Below are 23,677 nucleotides of genomic sequence, written 5' to 3' on the forward strand. Positions count from 1 at the left end.
TGCTCTTTTCCAGGAGGTGTAAATATAACCTTAACCAACAAAAAATTGGAAAACTCCCGACTTTGTCACTTCAAAGTTCAACATCTCAAAAACGGCTGATCCGATTTTGATGAACCATCGCTAGAAAACCTGCTTTCAAATAGAAAAAAACGCATTCAAATCGGCCCACCCGTTTAAGAGCTACGGTGCCACAGACAGACACACAGCGGTCAAACTTATAACACCCCTCTTCTTGCGTCGGGGGTTAAAAAATGCTTTTAGTAATTCCGTAGAAATTTGCAGAGAATAATTATTAGTATAGAATCTATTTATCTCGCAAAAACTGGTACGAGTACATAACACTGTGATAACATAAGACTGCAATTAAGCTGTAAATGTAATCGATTGTTCGTTCTTACAATGAACCTCAACCTTTTCCTCTAACCGACTTCAAAAAAAAGGAGGAGATTATCAATTCGGTTGGAATCGTTGTGAGATGTTCTTTGGTTACGAATCACTAAAAAGTGAGAAATAAAGAATTTTTTTAACAAAAAAGTAATTATTTATTTACTTGCATTGAATGTAAATATGTAGGTGTTAGAAAATTATAAGGCACAGCTGTACTGCTACGGTCCGGCCAATTCGTTACTCCGCAAATGCACGTGCAAGATAGCTTTATTTGTGCGAGACATGTTTTCATACAGCAAATAACACGGCATGGATTCGTTATTGTTCTTGTATCTCTGTTTATAATGTTTTACTGAATAGCCAAATTAGATCATAATTAATTTTTCATTTGCATTTTTGTTGTTTTATTATTGTAGCGTAATTGTTATCTTTCTATTACCTACTTAGTGCTTCAGTTTGCAATCGATAGATAAAACCTCGCAATAAGTACTTGCGCAATGCCGTGTCGTATAAAGGGAGGGAAATTAAACACTAGTAAGGTTACAGTCAAAGTTAAAGCTCTAATTGTAATTACTTTTTTCTCCGATGCCTGTAAGTTATATATCTTTAGAAAGTGTGGGGTTCAGCTAACTTATTTGCTGGGTAAGTTTCCAAGTTAAATTAAAGTTGTATTTACAAGACTAGATGCCACAAGTCGCGTTTATTATTTATTGGCTGTATCAAGGACCGATTTCGCCGACTGACAAAAAGCTTGGTTTTGGTCTCTAAATCTCCTCTTGGACAGACGCGACGATACAGATGATGGCAAGTAGGTTTAACCCTTTTCCAGGCATAGTGCATATAGCAACCACATAAATGTAAACAAATATTCGACCTTGGTTGGTTGGTTTTTTAGAAAAATATGGCTCTGTCCATTGGAGGACAATTTTGCCAGTGTCTAGTAGGTTTTGCCGTTGTACGGTAAAAAAAATCTAGAAAACGAAATATGAGAGGTAATGGTGGATGAACGATGACAGCGCGAATCCCTGTTCAGGTTTGTTTTCAATATTCGACCTTAGGTAGTAAGATATTTTGACTTTGACTTTATACAATATGGTACAAAATCATTTGAATTCGTTAAAAATATTATTCTGTTCGGTAAACAACATAAAACTATGATTTATTTTGTGGTAGCCTTTGAGTATTTATCTAGAATCTAATCTAGAGTATTTATCTAGATAAATACTCAAAGGTGGTAGCACATCTTAATTCGCGGAGCCTGGAAAAGGGTTAACAATAGAGCCCAACAGTTCGACTTGTCTATAATATGATGTAGAATGTAGATATATAATATCAGACCATGTAAAGTTATGAAATCTACCCGATATTATTATCTGTCGGTACGAAAGTCCGTCTTGCGTTCCGCTCGGCGCGCTGTGTGTGGGCCACGCCCCTTTTTTACTGTTCTAGATTATTAGGAGCAGGCCCATTTGGTGTGAAAAAAAATATCTCTAACACTGTTCCAGAAACGTCAAATTTTTAACAAGCAGCAACACCGTCGCAGCGATGTCACTTCGCTTTCGCCAGTCTGTGCGACGCTTTTTTGCTTATCATCGCCGGATTTTACCAATTTCTCCGGTATTTACTAATAACCGACGGAGTTTGGTGCTGCCCCGGAGATCTACATCCAAACCTTCAACTTTTCACAATATACACGTAAGTTTTTACATTGTTTACATCTTCTAACCTGATTCCAATATGTGACAGCTAATTGGAGATTTGAATTGTGTACGTTCAAGCAACGATTATATTGTTACTGTGGGTGTCGTGATAAGGACGAACCATTCAGGACCTATTACGGACTCCAATTGGCTATTATAACCTATTTTTAAAGTACACCTACTCAAAAAATCAGTTTAACTTGTATAACCAGATACCTGTTTCATTATCTAACCAACTGCTACTGTTTCATTCTTTTTTTTTCGGAAATAAATAAGAGAAGTTATTTTAATTTATATATGGAAGAGATTAATGTTAATACGAAGTATTCCAAGTTTAATTTACACTGTGAGATCACCCTCTTCCAAGCATTTCAACATTCCATGAAAATAATATACAGCAAATACCCATGTTATCATAACTTAGTGATAACCTAAGAATATCAATAAATTATTAATTATTGTAAGTTACTTATATCCATTTATTATTGAACTAGAATTCACAGCAAACATTCTAAATTGATAGTAGTATTAAGTTTTAAGATCAATTGTTTCATATTAAATGATATTTAATGTGTTGTATACAAGAAAAAAAAAACAGTGCATAAAGTATTAAATCAGACCCATATTTCCATCAGCAGCAAACAATAGGTAAATTAATTCTCCAGTTTGTGAGTTTGACATTTTATTGATATTATCATAATACATGTGTGTGTGTAAAGAAAAATAGTGAATTATCCTTGTATTAACCACAGGAAAACTGTATTTTTTGCTGTCAAGCTTTTCAATTTGGAATGTTTGTTTGGTTCCGTTTTCTTTTAGAGACCAGAAATTTGAGGGAGTAATTGTCATTATTATATAAATAAAGAGTGATCAAATTATGAACTACTGGATAGCATAATGTTATGCAGTCATGTAATAAGTGATGTATTAGCAAAAATATACTGCCTTTTTACATTAGGTCTAACCAATATCCTTGAAAATGATTGGCACTGGACATACGAAGAGGTAAGATAGATGTTTATCTATGTTCTGACTGTATTTGACATCTGTGTCATGTATTTTTTTATTTATTATTGTTTATTTTAATATTTTAAATCCACTGTATATAAAAACTTCTCAACACCCCTTACTTCATGGGGCTTCAAAGTCCGCTAATATGTATATGATGATGATGATGGTGTGATCCTGTTATCCCTCACTGGGAACATACATGTAATATGTATATGCATGCATAAAAAGAAGAGAAGCTTTTTCTGTAAGTAAACCGCAAAAGGCTCTTTGAAAATAACATGTAATCACTTTTTTATACTACCAGCAATTTCAGTAAGACCGTCAGTGCCAAAAAGAATGCGCTGTAAGAAACTGAACGGAATTTTTTCAAAATTACATTTCACTTAACCATTATAATCAAAAATAATGTAAAATACAACAATTATGTGGGTATAGAAACATTTATGCTATTGTTATTATATATAGTTTTTACAGGGATCTGGTTCCTTACTATTTAATTCAAAATATATATCTTTGAAATGTACACTCCTTACTAATTATGACAAAATTTACAGTGATGCAGCAGTTTCAGACAAACTACAGCCTAGTCTATTCACCGAAATTTGATAGTTTTCAACCCCAACGCAGAAAGAGGGATGTTATAAGTTTGACCGCTATGTGTGTCTGTGTGTCTCTCTGTGGCACCGTAGCTCTTTAACGGGTTGACCGATCTGAATGCGATTTTTTTTTCATTCGAAATCAGGTTTTCTAGCGATGGTTCTTAGAAATTTTTCATCAAAATCGGTTGAGCGGTTTTTGAGATATCAAGCTTTTACATATTATGTAGGTAGGTGTAGGTAGGTGGTATGGTATATGATAATGTCTCGGACTAGCGACAGTCGTTAAATTATCGCAATCTATATAACGAGTGTCGCTTATCACCGCGCTCACTAAGTTTCGCGGTACCGGGCACTCAGTTCTTGTCAAACGTGCGAGCGGACAGGGCGGCTATATTGTCATTTTGTTCTGGATTGCGCTTCGAGTGTGCTATCTATATTCGCGTGTCGTTTTCTGTTTTATACAGTTAGTAAACATTAACGATTGTTTTTTTATTCGTAAAAGTAGCTAGCGACCTACATTTGTATTGTGAGTAAATAACCCCTGATTTTATATTTTTGACAATTCTCGGCGAACAATCTATCCTGACATTTTCCTAAGATGAATAAAAGGGGTGAAATTGATGCGCGCTGGGAGTGGCGACTTGTCTGCTTGTATGCAGAAGGTCACTAGGAGCTATTTCCTTAATCTTATTTCGTCCATCTTGGCAACACACAAAATCTATTACAAAAACGCTCGCCTAAAGTTCTTCCTAAACATCTCGGTTTCGTGGCTGTTTACATATTTCCCGCGCAACGATTTTCCGCGACTGAAAAGGAAACTCACCTCTTATTCTGACAGGAGGCCTGTGCGCAGCAGTGGGACGTATATAGGCTAGGAGGGCTAAGAAGTTGATAATGATGATGATCATCAAAAGGAAACAGCACAGAGTAATCTGACTGCTTTTGTCCAGTTAGTGTTCCGCAGCGTAAGATTGATGTCAGAAAATTGGCTTTACACCAAGGCGTAAAACAATGTAAATAATTCCTACGTCAACAGAAGCTATTAAATCCATTTGGCAAATAAATTAAACGTTTAGTTTGCGCAATATGCGAGCAAAGGCGATACCTAAAGAGTTATCTCATGCTTGTGAGAGCCGATAGCGCTGTCGCAAAGTATCGTATAGTGTCACTCTACATTGTACCGCGGCTGTCGTTTCGCTACTCCAGTTAATTGCATGGACAATCGTTAATATTGCTAAATAAATAACTTGGGTAAGTGACTGTTTCAACCGACCAAGTTTGTGTTGGGCCACTCGCAGTGTGGGTTACGTATTAATACGGCACTTTCTTTAAAACAAAATGAATTAGATTTGGTTGACCCTTTACTCGATAGATGTGATAATTTCCTTTCAAATACGTTCATGTAATACTGCTGCACTAACATAAGCTTTTATTTCAAAGCTTTATAAATAAACGCTTCCCTGCGAATCTGCCCTGTCAGGACGCGTAAGGCATAAGCGTAAGATCGAGACAGAATAATATACGATTTAGCTTACTACTAAGTAGATGGGATGGATAGTAAGAAACCTTTACTATTTTCAGATTATCATTGTGATTTGTACGTTTATCAATAGCTTGGAGTGATTAATTTCGTTAGACTAGGACGCTAGGTAGGTTTGAGTATGGTATGGCGGAGGCCTATGTCCAACAGTGGACGTCCTACGTTTTATATGATATCATGATCATGATGATTGATGATGGCTAGGTGCCCGGAGAGTGAGAGAAGCGTGAGCGTGTCTGTCTTCGGAGCGTATATCATGTCTTCGGATGCAACACAATATGGTTCAAGTATGGTAAACACTAACCCCCTTATTCATAAACGACAATCAAACCTATTTTAGTTAAAATGCCGCTAAAATTCGTTTGTCCTTATCTGTCACTTCGACATTTGTATTTGTTAGAAAGGAACAAAGCATAAGTTAGTTAACATAGTCTTGTTAAGTTTTATGAATAAGGGGGTAAATACTTAACGTAATCGACGCCAGGTAAAAATTTTGCCAACCCAGTGGGAATGAAGTTGTTACGGTGCAACGCTGCTGAATTTTTTTCTATAACAGAAAATCGGGATGTTTATATGCTTGAAGCTACTGTCAGTTTGTTGTATTAGGTAAAGTCGTACGTCGACACCAGTAATTACTTGAGTCTGTTCATTATCGCTGTAAATAATAATGACACAGTACCGTTTTATCCGAAGACATGGATTAAATACTCACCTGTATAATCTCGGAGCATGCAATATACATAACTGACACGTCCTACCGGGCCTAAAAATAGAGTCGTATCGTAACAGATATTTATACACGTTTTTTTGTGTCAGATATAGGGTCTGGTGACTGTGCCTAACTTAGAAGCGTAAGCGGGACAAGCCTCCCTCTCGCCGACTCGACTAATGAAAATGTCCGCGCTACTGCTAGATGGCTAGATATCTGGAATAAACATGCCGAAATCTCAACCGGTTATTTTTTAAACAGTTAGATTTTACAGATTAAATTGATTTGTCACATTAAGTGATTCACGCAAGCGAAGCCGCTGGTAAATGTTAGTTTATAATATAACTTTGAAATTATGGTTAACATGAAGGTTCCACTAATAAAAAACCTATTTACAAAGCCACAAACAATAGATACTTCACAATTGGAACCTCCTTGCTAAACCATACTGGCAGTTAACAAACAGTAAAAAGCAAAACAATACTCCATCATGGACCTGACAGCGCGAATCGTACCGCTCAGCAAGGATAGTGGGCCATCGGTGCGTTGTCGATATCCGAATATAAATGGTATTGATGTTGGCGCCGCGGGCAGTTGGCCGCGGTTGCCCGGGCAAGATGCGTGTGTACTATGGCTTGTTGGTATCGGTGATATTGTTTCAGTGCGCGCACGCACGTGCCTCCTCGCTCAGCATGGCGTTCGTCTACCCGGAGGCGCGGCGGAACGAGAGCGTCGTCGATGACTACCACGGCACTAAGGTACGGTGGACCTAACAGCCAATATATGGGTTCTAACTGACGAGAAACTTGAGGTACCCTAAGACACGACGCGTAAATTTACATTCGAACGAACTGAATCATGATTCACTGTGGAAGTCACATGCATTGCTTGACAACTGCGACTACGATGGGTCAAGAATATTTCTCTGTAGTATATTACCTAGTTATGCTTTAATATATTCACTTGTCTCCACACCGGTGTTTTTCCGGCCATACAGATACTAGATAGTACTGGTGAGGACAGGATGATACACCTGACACACAATAAGATATTCAAATAATGCGCCGACCTGCCAATTTATATTTATTTAATTTATCCAAGTTTTATCGAACTTGAAGCGTATCGAAATTTGCATGTTATGTTACTGCTTTAACATGTTTAAAGTTTTCGTTTGCTGCATGTTCCATTACGACTTTTTTAGATTAAATCAAACGATGCAGCTGTTTCTGATTTTGATTAGTATCATTGCATGATAATTCCAAGCTGTGCAAATGCAAGATCGGTTTGTTTAATGTTTTCATAAATTATTCAGTGTTGAAAGGAAACAATGGTGATTCCTAAATAGGAATTAGCTTGCCAAAAACGTGTTAATGTAAACATGAGAATTATCTTACTTTTATTCCCCTTATGCGATGTAAAAAATCTATATTTGAAGATATCATGAAGCTGCCGTCTACGATTTTTGATTTAGAAACTACTATTTCACTTACACTAACCGATTTTTGAAGAATTTTAGAAAAATGAGTCGAACGATGTGTCTAGTTGCGAACTGTTTCGTTACGATCGTTATAGTAAAATCTAAAAGCTATTAAAAATCATTTGAAAGGCGAAGGCAAGAAACTCGTAAGAAAGAGTTTAGTCCAATCCAAGCTCGTTAAATAAATCATTTTACCTATCAGCAGGCAGTATCGCTGTCGAGCAACAATAAAAAACAAAAAAGCTTACTAAAGTCACGGCTTCACAGTCGAACAAAAAGCTGACCGGTTTGATTTCCCGGACCAAAGCCGGTTTACATTCGTAAGCAAAATTCACAAAAACATAATCGTTAAATTTTTAACCATGCCTTAGTTCTCACATTCATCTATTTCAAATCGATGTATCGATTAGCTTTCTACCTATATCGTCTAGCAAAGTTGGAAACCTGCTGTATGTAGGTACATACAAAGTCCAAATTCAATCCACACTAGTTCATTCAGTGCCTCAGGTGCAGATTTACTGACCAGCAAAGTTATATCCATCCATGTAAGTATAGTATAGCCTAATCGATACTTCAAACTGCTACTATATCTCACTACATCCCATTGTGAATTCTTGTCACGTTCATTCTTTCGTGCCATTGCTATGCTACTCAATTTGGCTGTTTCCATAACTATGTCGACAAGTGAACAAATCGATAATATCACGTATAAACTTTTACTGTTATGGCTAATTTTTGCTGTTATGGTCACAGACCCCTAAGAATGTGAGAACTTGGGCTGTTGTTCACACGCGGGCCCAGAACTGGTTGGGGAATAGGCCTTTTAATGATCAATTTCACTATGATTTGCTTTACAAAAGTATGGGATGTCAACAGGACATTAGAGCACAAAGGTTCCACCCTGGCATATGATTCAGTTTCCCACGGTGCTCTGCTTGACAGGCCACACATAGGTCAAACCACTAGCTAGGTTCAGGTTCAACCCAACGTTTTCATTTTTAATGGAAAACCTGCAATTACATGTGGAGATACATTAAAATTTCGTAATTTAAAACACTTACATTATCTTCACAGATCAAATTAACAAATTGCATATGTTGATCACAATGATCACATAATTGTTCTGACTTGGGAGTGTAAAGGTTCCACATTTCAGAATGCAGAGAGAAATATAATTTGTGTACCTGTTTTTATTCGCTCTTCATGCTCTAATAAACATCAAATTAAAGCATTAAAGTCTCTTGTCTACGAATAATAAACTCGTGTAGATTTTTTTAAATCTTTGTCACGTCGTTTTCGCTCACTACGTCCGATCCGGTTCGCTGACTGTAGTCTATTATAAAAAGCTTTATTAACTGTTATTTCACGGACGGCGATTTAAATATTCAAAAAAATCACATAAAATCACGTAAAATGTCCAGATGTTGATGATGTTGTTCTTTGATGATGATGATGAGATGAATAATGACAAATTCAACCTATATCTATAAAGGTCTAAGCCACTGAAGACAGCTAAGTACCTCAGTGGCATACAGCTGCCACACAGATCTATAGTTAGCCATAGAGACTCCATGTACGCCAGTATCTTAACCCTTGCAGCGTCAAGCATACGAAAGCCGCGGACCTCATGTCGTCTCATGACCTCATGTAATTATAATACCAAGAGCGATTTGAACTTGAAGCACACACAGTTGTAGTCCAAACAACTATGGGTTGTTGGCGTTGTGGACACAGAATTCTTAAGCGCCTTTGCACACCGCAATTTTAAACGCAACGTCGACGCGCTTTTGTCTCGTTACTAACGCGATATGCACGCGAGTTGTAGGTGCTCAATGGAAAGAAAACGCGGTGTGCAGAGGCATTGTTTGCGTTCAAAAGATATATTCGGTCCAAATCCGCAGATCCACGACCCCTACCGCTGGCTGGAAGACCCAGATTCAAACGAAACCAAAGAGTTCATAGAGGCAGAGAATAAGATAACGCGGCCATACCTAGACGCGTGTCCCGTCAAGGCAGATGTTAACGCGCGACTCACGGAATTATGGAACTACCCTAAGTACTCCTGCCCCTTCAGACGAGGGGATAGATATTTCTTCTACAAAAATACTGGACTACAGAATCAAAAGTAAGTTTAACTAAGTTTTACTTTCATGTGTTTCATAGTTGTGTTGCTCATATACGATTTTATTTGCCACGTATGGTCACCATTCGACCTCACGTCTTGACCATTACTCAGCCTATTTGGCCATGCATTGAATCAATGTCACGAGGCTATATGTGGATTTTCTTTATATAGGTACCGCCAGCTTGAAAATCATTTATTTTATATTTTCCTCAGTTGTGTTACAAAAAATAAAATTTGAATTGATGGTAGATGAATGCACGATTCTCGGACAGTCGTGACGGGCCGAAACATAATATCCAATAGTGCAGACGCTAAAATGCGTGATGGATGGAATTGACTGAAGTATCTTGCATTGATGATTTACGGTGATTTGATTTGGCATTTTATCGGCAAACATGTTTTTATATTTTTTGTGTAGATAGATCAATCAACTTGAAATGGGATCCTATTTCAACACGAAGGCTGAGCGTTCGAAGTTTTTATGGATATAAAATTATTAAAAATAAGTTTAGTGTAAATGTTTTCTGGTACTCAATTTGACTAATGTAGTCCAGATGAGGTTTTTTAAATGCAACGTGTCTCTAGTATAGAGGATACTAAGATAAATAAGTAGAACGTGTTGATTAGGGTATTTTTAATCTATGTTAACTGAGGAAGGACTACTATACCATGTATAGGTAGAGTCATTCACGATGACGCGTGCGGTGGTTCTTATTACAATGTCATTAATGTCTTATTTTGTCAAAATCACGCGTCTTCGTGGATGGCACTAAATATAATACTCCAGAGCACACATTCATTTTATTTGTTTTTTTTATTATTTTATAAATTATTAATATACATCTAATCAAATAATTTATAATATTAGAACATTCCTAAGAAGAAATTCTATCGGGGTTTCAGTTTTTGTCCAGAGCGTAGAGACAAGTACGATCAACGATCTGATGGAAATATTAGCCGGCCAATTGATACTGGCCTATTTATGTCCAACAGTAGACTCTTACAGCTGATATGATGATGAGGAACTGATACTGGTTCACCCTTCCTAATGACGCATTGTTCAGTTCCTCATCCGCACCTTTACTTGGCAGTGTCCTCTACGTACAAGACAGCTTGGACGGTGAACCCCGAGTGTTTCTGGACCCCAACACTTTGTCCGAGGACGGCACGGTGGCTCTGTCCGGCTCGCGGTTCACGGAAGACGGCGCGACGTTCGCGTACGGACTCTCGGCGAGTGGGTCAGACTGGATCACGATACACATGCGGGATGTGGCCACAGGTGCGTTACCGCTGTCCGGCGTGGCACGGTCAGGAGGGCTCACAAATCACTCGCTCTCGTATTAAATAATATTAACGTCAGCGGGACGGTAAGACACGAAGTTCGTATTTTCAATTCGTAGTGCCTGCAGGGCAACTACGAAACTCGAAGTTCGTGTCGTGCGGTCCCTCTCGCTCTCGTGTTAAATAGTATAAGTGTCAGAGGGACCGCACGACACGAACTTCGAGTTTCGTAGTAATCCTGCTGGGCCTACGCTAGCTGGCGCGGGTGCACGGAGCGGGCGCAGGTAAAATCAGGTGCAGTTAGCGCTGATCATACTATTTTTCAATAGGCGTCCATCCGCACCGTGCAAACCGCGTCGGCTAGCGTAGGCCCTCACTTTCCGGCACGGCGTTGTCTCTGTTCGGGTTACGAAGGTTCATAAACAAGTTTTTAACTGTGTTACTATCTAGAATTGTCGCGGTTTTCTGGGGTTTTGGTATATTTACCCGCATTTCAGGTAGAATTTTTATCGCTACCAAGGGTCTCCCCACACCTATCGACGTGGAATCGACACAACAAGTGCGAAAAAGACGTTTTCCTATAGATACACATCATTTCGCGTTGGCCGAGTCTAGCTACTTCTTTTTAGCTCTTATTGCGTGATCATAAAGCGTTTTTTGATCGGCTATAGCCGATTCCGTATCAATTGGTAAGGGGAGACCCTAAGGGCCTGGTTATAACCAGGTATAAGGTTTACATAACCATAAAGTTCCTTTCATACATTACTAACCGTGCTTAACGCTAAAAATGATTAATTTTTCTCAGCATAATTATGGCCATAAGAAATTAAATTAAAGTACCTACTGTAATCACGTTATTTAATAGCAAATATTTTAAATATTGTTCACAGGAGAAGACTACCCAGAAGTACTAGAAAAAGTGAAGTTTGCGTCAATGTCATGGAGCAAGGACAACAAGGGATTATTCTACTCTGTAAGCATCTCACGGTACAACTACTTTACCTTATGATACGATAACGCAAATTATATCCGCTCGCCTCGCGGCAGCTTATCCTCGTCGGAAACGGGCTTACGCCACGACTACTCGCGATTGCGGCACGGGTCACAATTTTTTATGAATTAGTTGTGGAATTCGATGAAATTTTAGATTATTTTGTAGACGTACTGTACTTCTACAAGATAACATGGAAACTGTAACAGAAGCTTCTACCATGTTAACAAAAATGTTTCAACGAAAATAAATAAAAAATACTCAAATAATGACCTGCAATACAAGATACAAGATCATTCGCAGAAATGTAGCCAGATGGTTTGAACTTGGCTTAAAAGAGAAGTAGGAAAATAAATATACTTTTTTAAACTGGTGTGTAATAATTTACCGATAATCACTTATGACTCTAGCAAAATACCTATAGTCCATGAAAAAGCCGTGGTGGCTCGCACCTCTGAGTTTAACGAAATTCATGTGCGGAATTACATTTTAAATTTACCACGAGTTTGCGGTGAAGGGAAACATCGTGAGGAAACCTGCACGAACCAGCGTAGCGATTCAATGGTGCGTGCGAAGTTCCCAATTCGCACTGGGCCCGCGTGGGAACTATGGCCCAAGCCCTCTTGTTCTGAGAGGAGGCCTGTGCCCAGCAGTGGGATGTATATATATAGGCTGGGATGATGAATGACCTGCAAGCGTTTTCTGTGTTCGTTGCTTGTCCTGCCAGGTTAACACTGCGTCTTAGCCACGTGTCCCACTGCCGACGATGAACGAGAAGCGAGTAGAGTTAGAAACTATACGAGCGGCTGGGAGAGGCGGGGTCGATAGGTGGCATTGGGCTTATAACTTCTAAATTGCATTTTACCTTTTTATCAATATTCCCACATCTCAAATTTTATTTTTCTCAAAATACCTAAATTGCAGAATGCCTAATTTTGTTTTCTTATAACACCAGAATCTTAATATGGCTGAAATTCAAAATACCTTAGTCTCATAATACCTAAACTTAAAAATCACATTCATGACAAAACGACATATGCTTAAAACAACCAAAAGTTAAAATACCTAAATTTGTACGTTGAACACGAACTATACTAAAATTCAATAATCAACCCCAGCCCCAGAGCATTATAGCGACGCTAAGACTAGTCGCCGTTGCGAACTGGACGCTAAACGCGATGAGTTGAAAGCTAGGCCACCTGCAGCTATCCAGTATAATTATGTCGGAAGGTTATTGGCTTGTGGAGAGTATGGCCGCACATTTGGGGCTAAAATCGGATACGTCAGCCATCTGAGAGTACCTCAGCGACGTTCTCAGCGTTAGGAAATAGTCGCTGTAGCCGAATACGGCTAAGAGATGATAGCGACGCTAGTAGGTTGTAGGTATATCAAACTAGAATTGTAATATTTTTGTCGACAGAGATACCCTGAACAGACTGGCAAGACAGACGGCTCGGAGACAGAAGTGAACCGCGACCAGAAACTGTGCTACCACAGGCTAGGCTCGCCGCAGGCCGACGACGTCATAGTTGTCGAGTTCCCCGAGGAGCCTCTCTGGAGGATGTGAGTACAGTCCTACTACAGCGTAGCGACCATGCCCACTATCTGAGGCCTAATTGTCTAACACTTAAGCGCAAAACATACACGGGGCCCTTACGAAGTGCAAAATGCGGACTTCGTACAGTACCCGGCCATAAAGATTGCACATCGGTCTTTGGAAAGAGACTCGGCTAATTTCGGCTTCGTAGAGTGTTGTCACACACTACTTATGTGACGTTGTACAGGTGCAATAGAGTACGGACGCATTTAGATGAAAATATATAATAAAGAGTTGTTGAAACCCACCAAAACTTTAACATGCACGATGGCATCTTTAGAAAAAGAGGGAACTATCCTTTTTCTAGTAATTGCAACAGCTCTCTATAGATATCCGAAGTTTACATGGCATTCATTTGACGTCAACTAATTAAATCCATAAAGGTGCAGTATTTATTTGATATAAAACGTCACTTAATAAATACAATGATTGATAGACGTCGCCAGTGTTCGGAAATCGTTGTGAACAGCCAATTGTCTTCTTCCGAAGACCGATGTGCAATCTTTATCGCCGGGTACTGTATCTTGCCGCCCCGCAGACGCTTATATAAATTAATACGAGAGTGAGAGGGACGGTACGATACGAACTTCGATTTTTAAATTTAGTAGTGGCCCCCCAGTATGACAGCGGGTGGGAGTGCGGCGGGCCTATTTACGTGGCTGTATATGAGCAACATGATGCTGACAGCGGGCGCGGGGCGGGTCGTGCTCGGGCATTCTACCTTTGAAAATGAACTCTTATACTACCTGTCCCTGGCCTCTGAAAACACATGAAAGTATATGTTGAGCCCTCTCATTCTGAGAGGAGGCCTGTGCCCAGCAGTGGGACGTATACTTATAGGCTGAAATGATGATGACGATAATATTTTGATTAGGGTATTTCTAACAAGTTTAAGGGTAAATGAACCGATTTTTTTTGCTTTTTAACTAATCAAATCTATAGCATTCCTGAGAACCAGAAGCCAATGATAAATGATTTGTTGTTTAATATATATGGAAGGTATTTTGCATTAAGACGATAAAATGTGTGTCGCACAGACGGAGCTGTCTTGCACGTACGGTTGCGGTGTAGCAAGTTTATTCATTCAAGTTCGATCCTGACGTTTGTTCAAAGTGTTAACCAAGTGTTTAAACGTTCTCGATTATTTATTAATAAGTTGTTTAACTTTCAGAAAAGAGTTGCGAACTCACATGCTAGGCGACGACCAACGGAAGTAGGTTAATTACCTACCAGTAGTACTATTCATATTGCTAGTACATAGTTGTCATGCTTTGTAGGTTGACACTTTGAACAGACTAGCTGCGAAGTAGCTTCTGTTGTTTAGTTAGGCGTAATTCATCTTAAACACTAGTTTACAAAAACGTTACTTGTTTTTAACTATAATTACATACTGTACTACTAGATATCCTATCCTATTCTACTTTCTACTTATATTATAAATGCGAAAATTTGTGAGTGAGTATGTTTGTTACTCCTTCACGCTGAAACGGCTGGACAGATTTGGATGAAATTTGGTATGTAGATTGTTCTACATCTGGAATAAAACATAGGCTTCTTTTAATTCCCATATTCCCACAGGATAGGGATACAATTTTGAAACAACAACCTTTGGGCTTAAGCTGGACGTCTGGAATAACACTTGGGCTACTTTTTATCCCGATATTCGCACAGGATAGGGATAAAATCTTGAAATTTCAACCGCTGGGTTTATGTCTTCAAATTGTAGACAGTTGTTCTTAACACAACTTCAATGAAGACCACGATATAAATTTCGAGAATTCCCAGAGGTTTTTTTTTTAATCCCGGAATTTCAATTATAACTACCAGATCGAATAGTTTACGCGTGTGAAGCCTAGAACTCTAGTAGTGAATAATCCGTTCCTATTGTGAACATAAGGAACACTCGAGTCTAAAGCAGTGTTTCTACCAATGCGAGGGATGTGTTTTTTTATTAACCAATAGAAACGCTTCATTTACATCCTCGCACGGCACATCTTTGGCTGAAACAGCTGATAATGAAAAAGATATTTCTCGCAAAACATCCTCGCACATCTCTGGTGGAAACGCTGCTTAAATATGGCGTTATCGAGTTCTCGCCTTGCCACGATGGATTTACAACTGGCTGTATAGACGCGTGCGTGTTCCAGCGGCGCGGAGGTGACGGATTGCGGACGCTACCTTATAGTGTCCCCCGTCAAGGACTGCCGCGACAACCTGCTGTTCTTTGCGGACCTCAGCAAGCAAGCAGAGATCAACGGAAAGCTGCCGCTCACGCAGCTCGTCTTCAAATTCGAGGCCGATTACGAGGTATGAAGATAGAAAGAATATAATTATTTGTCAAAATTCAACACAACTAAGAAAACTTAAATAAATAATTTTAATTCATAAAAAAACAATGATCATTGCGTCTTCTTTTAATTCTTTTCCAGGCCCTTGTAATTTAGATATGCTGCTACAAAATGAATCATAGTTTTATATTGTTTACCTATGAGGGATTATTTAAAAACGAATCACATTTTAACGACTTCAATTCATATATTGTACCGTATTGTAAATTTAGCAAGGTCGAATATTTGTGTACATTTATGTGGTCGCTATATTCAATATGCCTGGAAAAGGGTTAATAATAGTAATTTAAATGTATTTATTTGGGCATTTTTTTAACCCATACAATCATTAAAACCAGTCATTTCAAATATGCCTAAAACGTGTTGTCAAACGTGTAAGCGCGGCATAGGACGTCCCCCAACATAATTGACGGATGACCTGGTTTAAGTCGCGGATTCACAATCACTGCCAACCGAAGCAACTGATGGTCTATGGGGGAGGCTTATGTCCAACAGTGGACGTCCTACAGCTTATAGATGATGATGAAAACGTGTTCGCAATTTTTCTAACAAAACTGTTTTTTTTTTCATTACAGTACATCACGAACGAAGGGTCGGTGTGCATTTTCCGCACGAACAAGAACGCTCCCAACTACCGCCTCATCAAAATAGATCTGCACAACCCCGCCGAAGAAAACTGGGAGACCCTCATACCTGTGAGCTATTCAACATTACTAATGTTATAAATGAGAAAGTATCGCTGTCTGTTATCTTTCCACGCATAAATCACTACCAATTTTGTTATATCTGAAATTAGAAAAGTGAAACTTACAATTTAAAGTTTTGAAAATTTGAATATTCGATGATTTTGTGTGATCTATTGCCGGCTTTTGACTTTATTCGGTGAATGGCATGACAAATCTCACCGCAAATTTGCATTGTGCGCGGTTGAAGTTGCTGGTAAGTATGTATCTACATACCTACTCGTATTTAATATTGAACATTGAACTTTTGTCAACTATTATTGTGACCGGAGCGAATAAAAACTAAATACGAATATGTAATTTGAATGACAATGCAAGTACAGTTAAGAAAAGAGCTAATATTTTAATAAGTTTCGGTAGGTAAAATTGTAAAAAATTACAATGTTCTGAAAAAACAAGAGTCAACCAACCCCGACGTCAAGCTTAAACCTTCTTCAACTTTGAAAGTTTTTTTAACAATATTCGTTTTTATTTTCAGGAACACCCCAGCGACGTGTTGGACTGGGCATCCGCGGTCGACAACGACAAACTAGTCATTCACTACGTCAGAGATGTAAAGGTACGTCTGTTACAGATATTTTTAACCAACAGTCAGAATGGGAGGGTTTGGGTTTGGATCGTGGGTTCCTCGACTTGGGTTTGAGTTTGAACCTATGATTCTCGGCCTGCGAGGCTATAAGGTTAAACCACTATGCTTAGTTAAAGTTTACTTGGTATTGGAAATGCTCGTAAACTTCATATTTATGCTGAATCTAGAAGACATAAAATGATTTTTAAGCTCTAGTGCATAAATGAAATATTCATCTAAGACCAAGGCAATCAGGTGCCCATGTCCACAAGCAAAATTTTATATATATATTTTTTATCATTCCTAATTTATATTGATAAATCAACAAAACGAAATAATATAAATAAATATATGTACGAGTATATAGCAATGCATGACAAATAAAAGGTACCTAGTAAGTGTGCCATTGTTTCCGCTGTTGCTAATTTAATTTCCTCGCAATCGAAGTGAAAATCAGAGTGTAAAACTCGAGTATTAAACTCTAATATTTCCACGCGACTATATGATCGTTTCGGTTAAAATGGCTCGTTTTATGCTCTTGTTATACAATCTACTATAAACCGTTCTAGAGCGTTCTGCAACTGCACAGCATGGCGTCCGGCGCCCTGATGCAGACCTTCGACCTGGACGTGGGCTCCGTCGTGGGCTTCTCCGGCAAGAAGGAGCAGCGCGAGATATTCTACCACTTCATGTCGTTCCTCACGCCCGGAGTCATCTACCATGTTGACTTCACTAAGAAACCTTTTACGCCTACCGTATGTATACTTGTATCTGCGTAGTTATTGCTATAATATGTTCTCACTACTTTGAAGAAATCACGTAGGGCAAATCAACAAATTTAATAACTGGCTTAAAAATATTGTAAATCTGTTAAAAAAAAATATACCTCGTTGAGTTTCTTGCCGGATTCTTCTCAACAGAGGTTTTTCAGAACCGTTTGTATTTTTTTTTTAATTCATAAGTGCTTGTGCCTAAACTGAATAAAGATATTTTGACTGACTTTGGCCGCCTTATACTAAAAATGAATTCTATTTATAGATAACCAAAATCCATTTTAGTATAAGATGGCCAGTAATTGACACCTTATACTATAAATAAACTCTGTTCATAGGTGACTTTACCCTACCTCATATCAACACAACACGTCAACAAAATTGACATATTGCTTTTTTTAATTTAGTACCCAGATTTATTAAAGTTGTTTTTGTGTTTGATTTTAGATATTGGTCTTTTTTGTTTATTTTTGTTGATGTTTGGTTGCAGGTGTTCAGAGAAGTAGAAGTGAAAGGATTCGACGCGTCCCAATATGAGGCCAAACAGATATTCTACTCCAGCAAAGACGGCACTAAAGTTCCTATGTTCATCGTATCTAAGAAGGTATATACAATTATAGTAGTTTTTATTACAGCCAGAACTTCTGTTACAATTGCTGATATTTACCTGGACGTGTCGACCACATTGCAACGGTAGTATTCGTGACTTGTAATACCACGCTGGACTCCTGTGGCTGTAATAATAACTATGAAAATAAAGAAAATGTAAAATAATATTTATGTACAACCAACTCGCCCCCACTACTCTACGCCATCGCATAGCTGTAAGAATGAGTGATTTGATGAACGATTAATAGAATAAGATAATGGAATGAAGAGCTAGAGTGAATGAAAGACGGGAGAAAGACTGCCATATAGCACGGAGCACGGATGGCCGTTGGGGCTTTTCGAAGTTCTCGAATAGAGACCGCGGATCAACAAGCGCGGCGTAGGACGTTCACCAGCGAGATGGACGATGATCTGGTTAAAAGCCGTGGGTTCACGGTGGATGCAGGCCGCATCTAACAAAAGCAACTGGACATTTATGGGGAAGGCCTATGTCGAACAGTGGACGTCTTACGGCTGATATGATGGTGATGATGAGATGAAATGGGCTTTGATGATGACCGTTTGTGTGCAGGGTCTGCCGCGCGACGGCTCCAACCCGGCGCTGGTGTACGGGTACGGCGGCTTCAACATCAACATCCAGCCCAGCTTCAGCGTGACGCGGCTCGTCTTCATGCAGCACTTCGGCGGCGTCGTCGCCATCCCCAACATACGCGGCGGCGGGTACATTAATATCTGCCGAGGCTAAAATATCTGACGCGTCATACCGGCCCTAAAAATAGATTAGTATCATATGTTAAAAGATGCTTTATTGTGTCAGATATTGATGCTGTTGACAGTACCAACTAATACAATATTGGAATATAGTCTAATAACTTTGGCCCACGGGTTCTGACGAATTCACGCAGGAACACACATCGACTGCAACACCAAGCAAATCCCGCGGGAACTATGCAATATTCCGGGATAAAATTGTCCTATGTCCTTCCCAGAGTCTCGAACTATCTCCGTGCCAAATTTCATAAAGACTGTTCAACGGGTTAAGAGATAACAGACAGACGAAGTTACTTTTGCGTTTATAATATTAGTAAGGATTCGCCTGCGCTTTTGACAAGAACTGTGTATCTGGCACTACCAAACTTAGTGTGCACGGTGATAAGGAAGTAAGCGACGCCCGTGTCGTACAGTTTGCGATGTCGAGACGTTGACATTATACATATCAAGTTTGGACTAAAAATATTGACTTAAACTAATGTCCAACATTCACTCTTTATGAAAGTTATAAGGAGAATGAAAAGTTGTTCAAGACTTCCAGTAATTTTGAAGCAAATTCAAATAAAACAAAAACAACTATAAACCCTCAGTTTATCCCATTTCCAGTTCCGTATGTTCAATACCAATTTCAATTATTGTTCCCAGCGAGTACGGCGAGCGGTGGCACAACGCCGGCCGTCTGCTCAACAAGCAAAACGTGTTCGACGACTTCCAAGCGGCCGCCGAATACCTAATAAAGGAGAACTACACGCGGCCGGACCTGATCACCATCCAGGGAGGCTCGAACGGCGGCCTGCTGGTCGCCGCCTGCGCCAATCAACGACCTGATCTTTACGGGGCTGCCATAGTTCAAGTCGGGTTGGTTTAAACTTTGTTTAAAAAAAATATTTTCAATCAAGTTTCGCACCTTAACGCAGGTAGATTAAATTACTATTATTTAATTTATAATAGTAATTCTAACTACCTGCGTTAAGGTTGTGCAACTTTTTGGTTCTCACCCATGAAGCATTAAATCTGACTGCATTAAAATTACAAAATTTTACTAAATTCTCATAGGTATTCTGCCAGTTGACCCGCTAACTTGTTTTTGCTTTATATAAAACTAGATATTGCCCGCGGCTTCGTTCCCTCGGGAACTTTGCATTTTTCCGGGATAAAAAGTAGCCTATGTCACTCTTTGGCCCATAAACTATCTCTATGCCAAAAATCACGTCGATCCGTAGCTCCGTTACGGCGTGAAAGACGGACAAACATACACACAAACACACACACACTTTCGCATTTATAATATTAAAGTATGGATTTATTTGGAATATTTTGGGAAATTTGTTTATTAGCAATTTACAATTTTGAACATGAGAGCTCCTGAGAAGAAGGGCTACGAAATAGCCCGAAACATGTCGAGCTAAACCCGGTTTAAGACGTGAGTTATCCGTTATAATATAATTTAATATTAGCAATTTACAATTGTAAAAATGACAATTAAACGTTATGTACTATACTATTTTAACTTGATTATCTGCTACGAACCTTGCGCTTTTGTAACGGAGAAGCAATGTAAAATTGTGTAGTTAATGAGGGCTATCGCGTATGAATTCGCCACTAGAGGCGCTAGTGTAGCGTGAGGTCTCCGAAATGTCAAATCTCATAGTTTTTGGGTGAGCTACGCGGGTTTATTTATAATTAGAATAATTTTGTGAATATTTTGCAATATCTGAAATTAATTATGGCAGATATGCGTTCCGGGGCAATGAATGTCTGTGTTTTGAGACAGTTTTGTCTTTCGGAAACCTTTGTCCTCCTTTTTTTCCGAACAAAACGGGGACTATGCAACACTGTGGCATGCTCGATATTTTTATGGTACGGTTTTAAGGTGTATTAAATATGATTTTCATCTAAACTTTGTTTTCACGCCCGTAATAACAGACTTTGAAAGCCACACTTAAAAACCTCACGCAACAGTGCGCCATCTAGTGAGACAAAAAACGATAGCCCTCATTGCAACGTCTGAATCAATGTATACTTGATATTTGCAGTGTTCTTGACATGTTGCGGTTCCACAAGTTCACGATCGGGCACGCGTGGGTGTCGGACTATGGCAGTGCCGACGACGCGGACCAGTTCCGCAATCTGCTCGCTTACTCGCCGCTGCACAACATATATACCCCCAAGGAAGGTCAGTAATGCGGGACTATTTTAGAACGAAATTTTAACTAACCCAATTTTAACCCTTAACGCATTCACTGCCACCGACGCATATATGCGTTTTTGGAACTTCCCCCCCAGTGCCGCTGTCATAATTATTCATACATTTTGAACGCACATGTGCGTCGGTGGCACCTGTGGTCAGTTAAGTCAGGTGGCAGTGAAAGCGTTAAAAAGGTAGAGGCGATTAAGCGACCACATGCATTGACTTGGAAATTCAACCTTATTTTATTAGTTATAAGTTACAATATCCATTGTAATTATTGAAAATACTACTAGCTTTAAAAATATCATTTGTCAGGTTTGTATTCGATAGCTGCTTTTGATTCTGTGGTAGTATGCTCCAATAAATGGAGCCTTATTAAGGGTTAAAATTGCAAAATCACTCGCTAGGCTACTAGATGAAATCAATACCACATTTATCCGTATTTCCTATCTTTTAACTTGATGCTTTAACACCGTTTCCGATAATGTTTACTGTTCAATCAAAGTATCCGGACTATTTGCTGAAATATTTGAGATTAATAAAAACCCTTTTCCAGGCATAGTGCATAAAGCGACCACATAAATGTACACAAATATTTGACCTTGCTAAATTTAAAATATGGTACAAAATCAATTAAAGCTGTTAAAAATATTGTTTTTAAATTAATCCCTCATAGGTAAATAATATAAAACTGTGAATCATTTTTTAGTAGCGTATCTTAGTTAGCGGGGCCTGGAAAAGGCCCGGGTTAATAAGTGTTTGTGTTGTGCAGGCTCGCCGCAGTACCCGGCGACGCTGGTGCTGACGGCTGACCACGACGACCGCGTGGTGCCGCTGCACTCGCTCAAGTTCGTGGCGGCGCTGCAGCACGCCGCGGGCGCCGCGCCGCCACAGACGCGGCCGCTGCTCGCGCGCGTCGACACCAAGGCGGGACACGGCACCGGCAAGCCCACTGCTAAGATCGTGAGTCACTCAATTAAGTCCTAAACGGCATATGACCACGTTTCCATTTTGCACGGTGCAGCGGTGCTGCAGTACAAAGATTTTCTCTATGCAGTAGGTATGGCGCTATGCGTGTAATGTCACACGCAAGTATTTCTCTCTGTCTCATCTTGAATTTCAAATCTTCATACTTCTGTTATACATGTACCATCAGCCAAATAATGTGATCTACCATCCTAAAGTTGATAATCGTTTGCATGTCATAAAACAATAATGTCAATAGACGTGTCTGTCAACTTGAAAGTTCGACTTTAACGACATATTCATTTAATAGGAACTTGTTTAAAAATTGATATACCACTTATTTAGCTGATGATGGTACATGTATCACCTGAGACCTAAGGGCGTTTTCAGATTATCCGATCCGATATCGATATTGGACGCCGATACGATATCGGGGCAAGTAAAACGTATGAAATATGATCCGACATCAGATCGGGTAATCTCAAAGACAGGTATTTCATACATTCGGATAATCTGAAAACGCTCTTAAAATTCGCTTCCCACTCAACGTCGTTCAAGAAATTTGCTGGAGTTTCTAAGAGTCCTAATACTTTCATTTAGAACCATAATTTCTAATTAGGTTATTAAACGTAATGTCTTGTTACTTCCAGATTGACGAGCACACGGATATACTGTGCTTCATGACCCAAGCCCTCGGACTGAAGTTTGTGAAGTGAGCGCCATCGTAGTAGTATGATGTCTGACTAGTATTATGTATATAACAAGCGACCACCGCACCCGAATACCTCGGCCACGGCTAAGAGACTGGTGATATTGTTACGCATTGCTGCTATTTTTTTAATTAATAAAACCTTGTTTTTATTTTTACATTCAGAGCGTGTTTTATTTGCTCACTTCGACGTAACCCTCGTATGCGGAACTAAAAAAAGTACTGAATTCTAGTCTCATCTGTTTTTTATAAGCACGAATTTGTGCTTATTTCTGCTGATTTAAAAAAATACAAAAAGATAGCCTTCATTTTGGCACTGATCAGCGCCTAAACATAAAGAGTTGTTGAGACCTTTGAACATGAATAGTGGCGTTTCCACTATAATAGAGATGTGCGAGGAATGTTTTTCATGAACCAATAAAATAGCTCCGCTCACCTGTTTCCACTACAGGTAAACGTACGAGTGCTCGTCACTGTCCCAATAGTTGGCATCTTTCATCTTGTCATTAGCAATAGAGATTAATGGAGCTGCCATTGCATTTAAAAGGAGTTGGGTGGACTGTAAGTTTATAAGCAATTTAA

General features: G+C 39.2%; 1 protein-coding gene across 3 annotated transcripts; it reads left to right on the forward strand.

Annotated features, from left to right (window-relative positions):
• Positions 1-1,922: 1,922 nt before the first annotated feature.
• LOC141438372 (prolyl endopeptidase) lies at positions 1,923-23,259 on the forward strand. Of its 3 annotated transcripts, none has more exons than XM_074102227.1 (16): positions 1,923-2,082; positions 6,609-6,704; positions 9,325-9,548; positions 10,640-10,827; positions 11,720-11,802; positions 13,241-13,383; positions 15,565-15,724; positions 16,341-16,460; positions 16,987-17,067; positions 17,646-17,831; positions 18,340-18,453; positions 19,030-19,178; positions 19,875-20,087; positions 21,266-21,405; positions 22,193-22,383; positions 23,037-23,259. In XM_074102227.1, exons 1-16 carry the CDS (start codon positions 1,933-1,935, stop codon positions 23,100-23,102), a joined length of 2,304 nt encoding a protein of 767 aa, XP_073958328.1. In that variant the 5' UTR covers positions 1,923-1,932; the 3' UTR covers positions 23,103-23,259. The 3 variants fall into 3 exon arrangements, with proteins under 3 accessions (XP_073958328.1, XP_073958329.1, XP_073958330.1); XM_074102228.1 differs by lacking the exon at positions 1,923-2,082 and adding an exon at positions 2,929-3,092; XM_074102229.1 differs by lacking the exon at positions 1,923-2,082 and adding an exon at positions 4,884-4,948.
• Positions 23,260-23,677: the final 418 nt, after the last annotated feature.

This window comes from Choristoneura fumiferana, chromosome 18 (genome assembly GCF_025370935.1).
Source record: "Choristoneura fumiferana chromosome 18, NRCan_CFum_1, whole genome shotgun sequence".
Lineage (NCBI taxonomy): Eukaryota > Metazoa > Arthropoda > Insecta > Lepidoptera > Tortricidae > Choristoneura > Choristoneura fumiferana.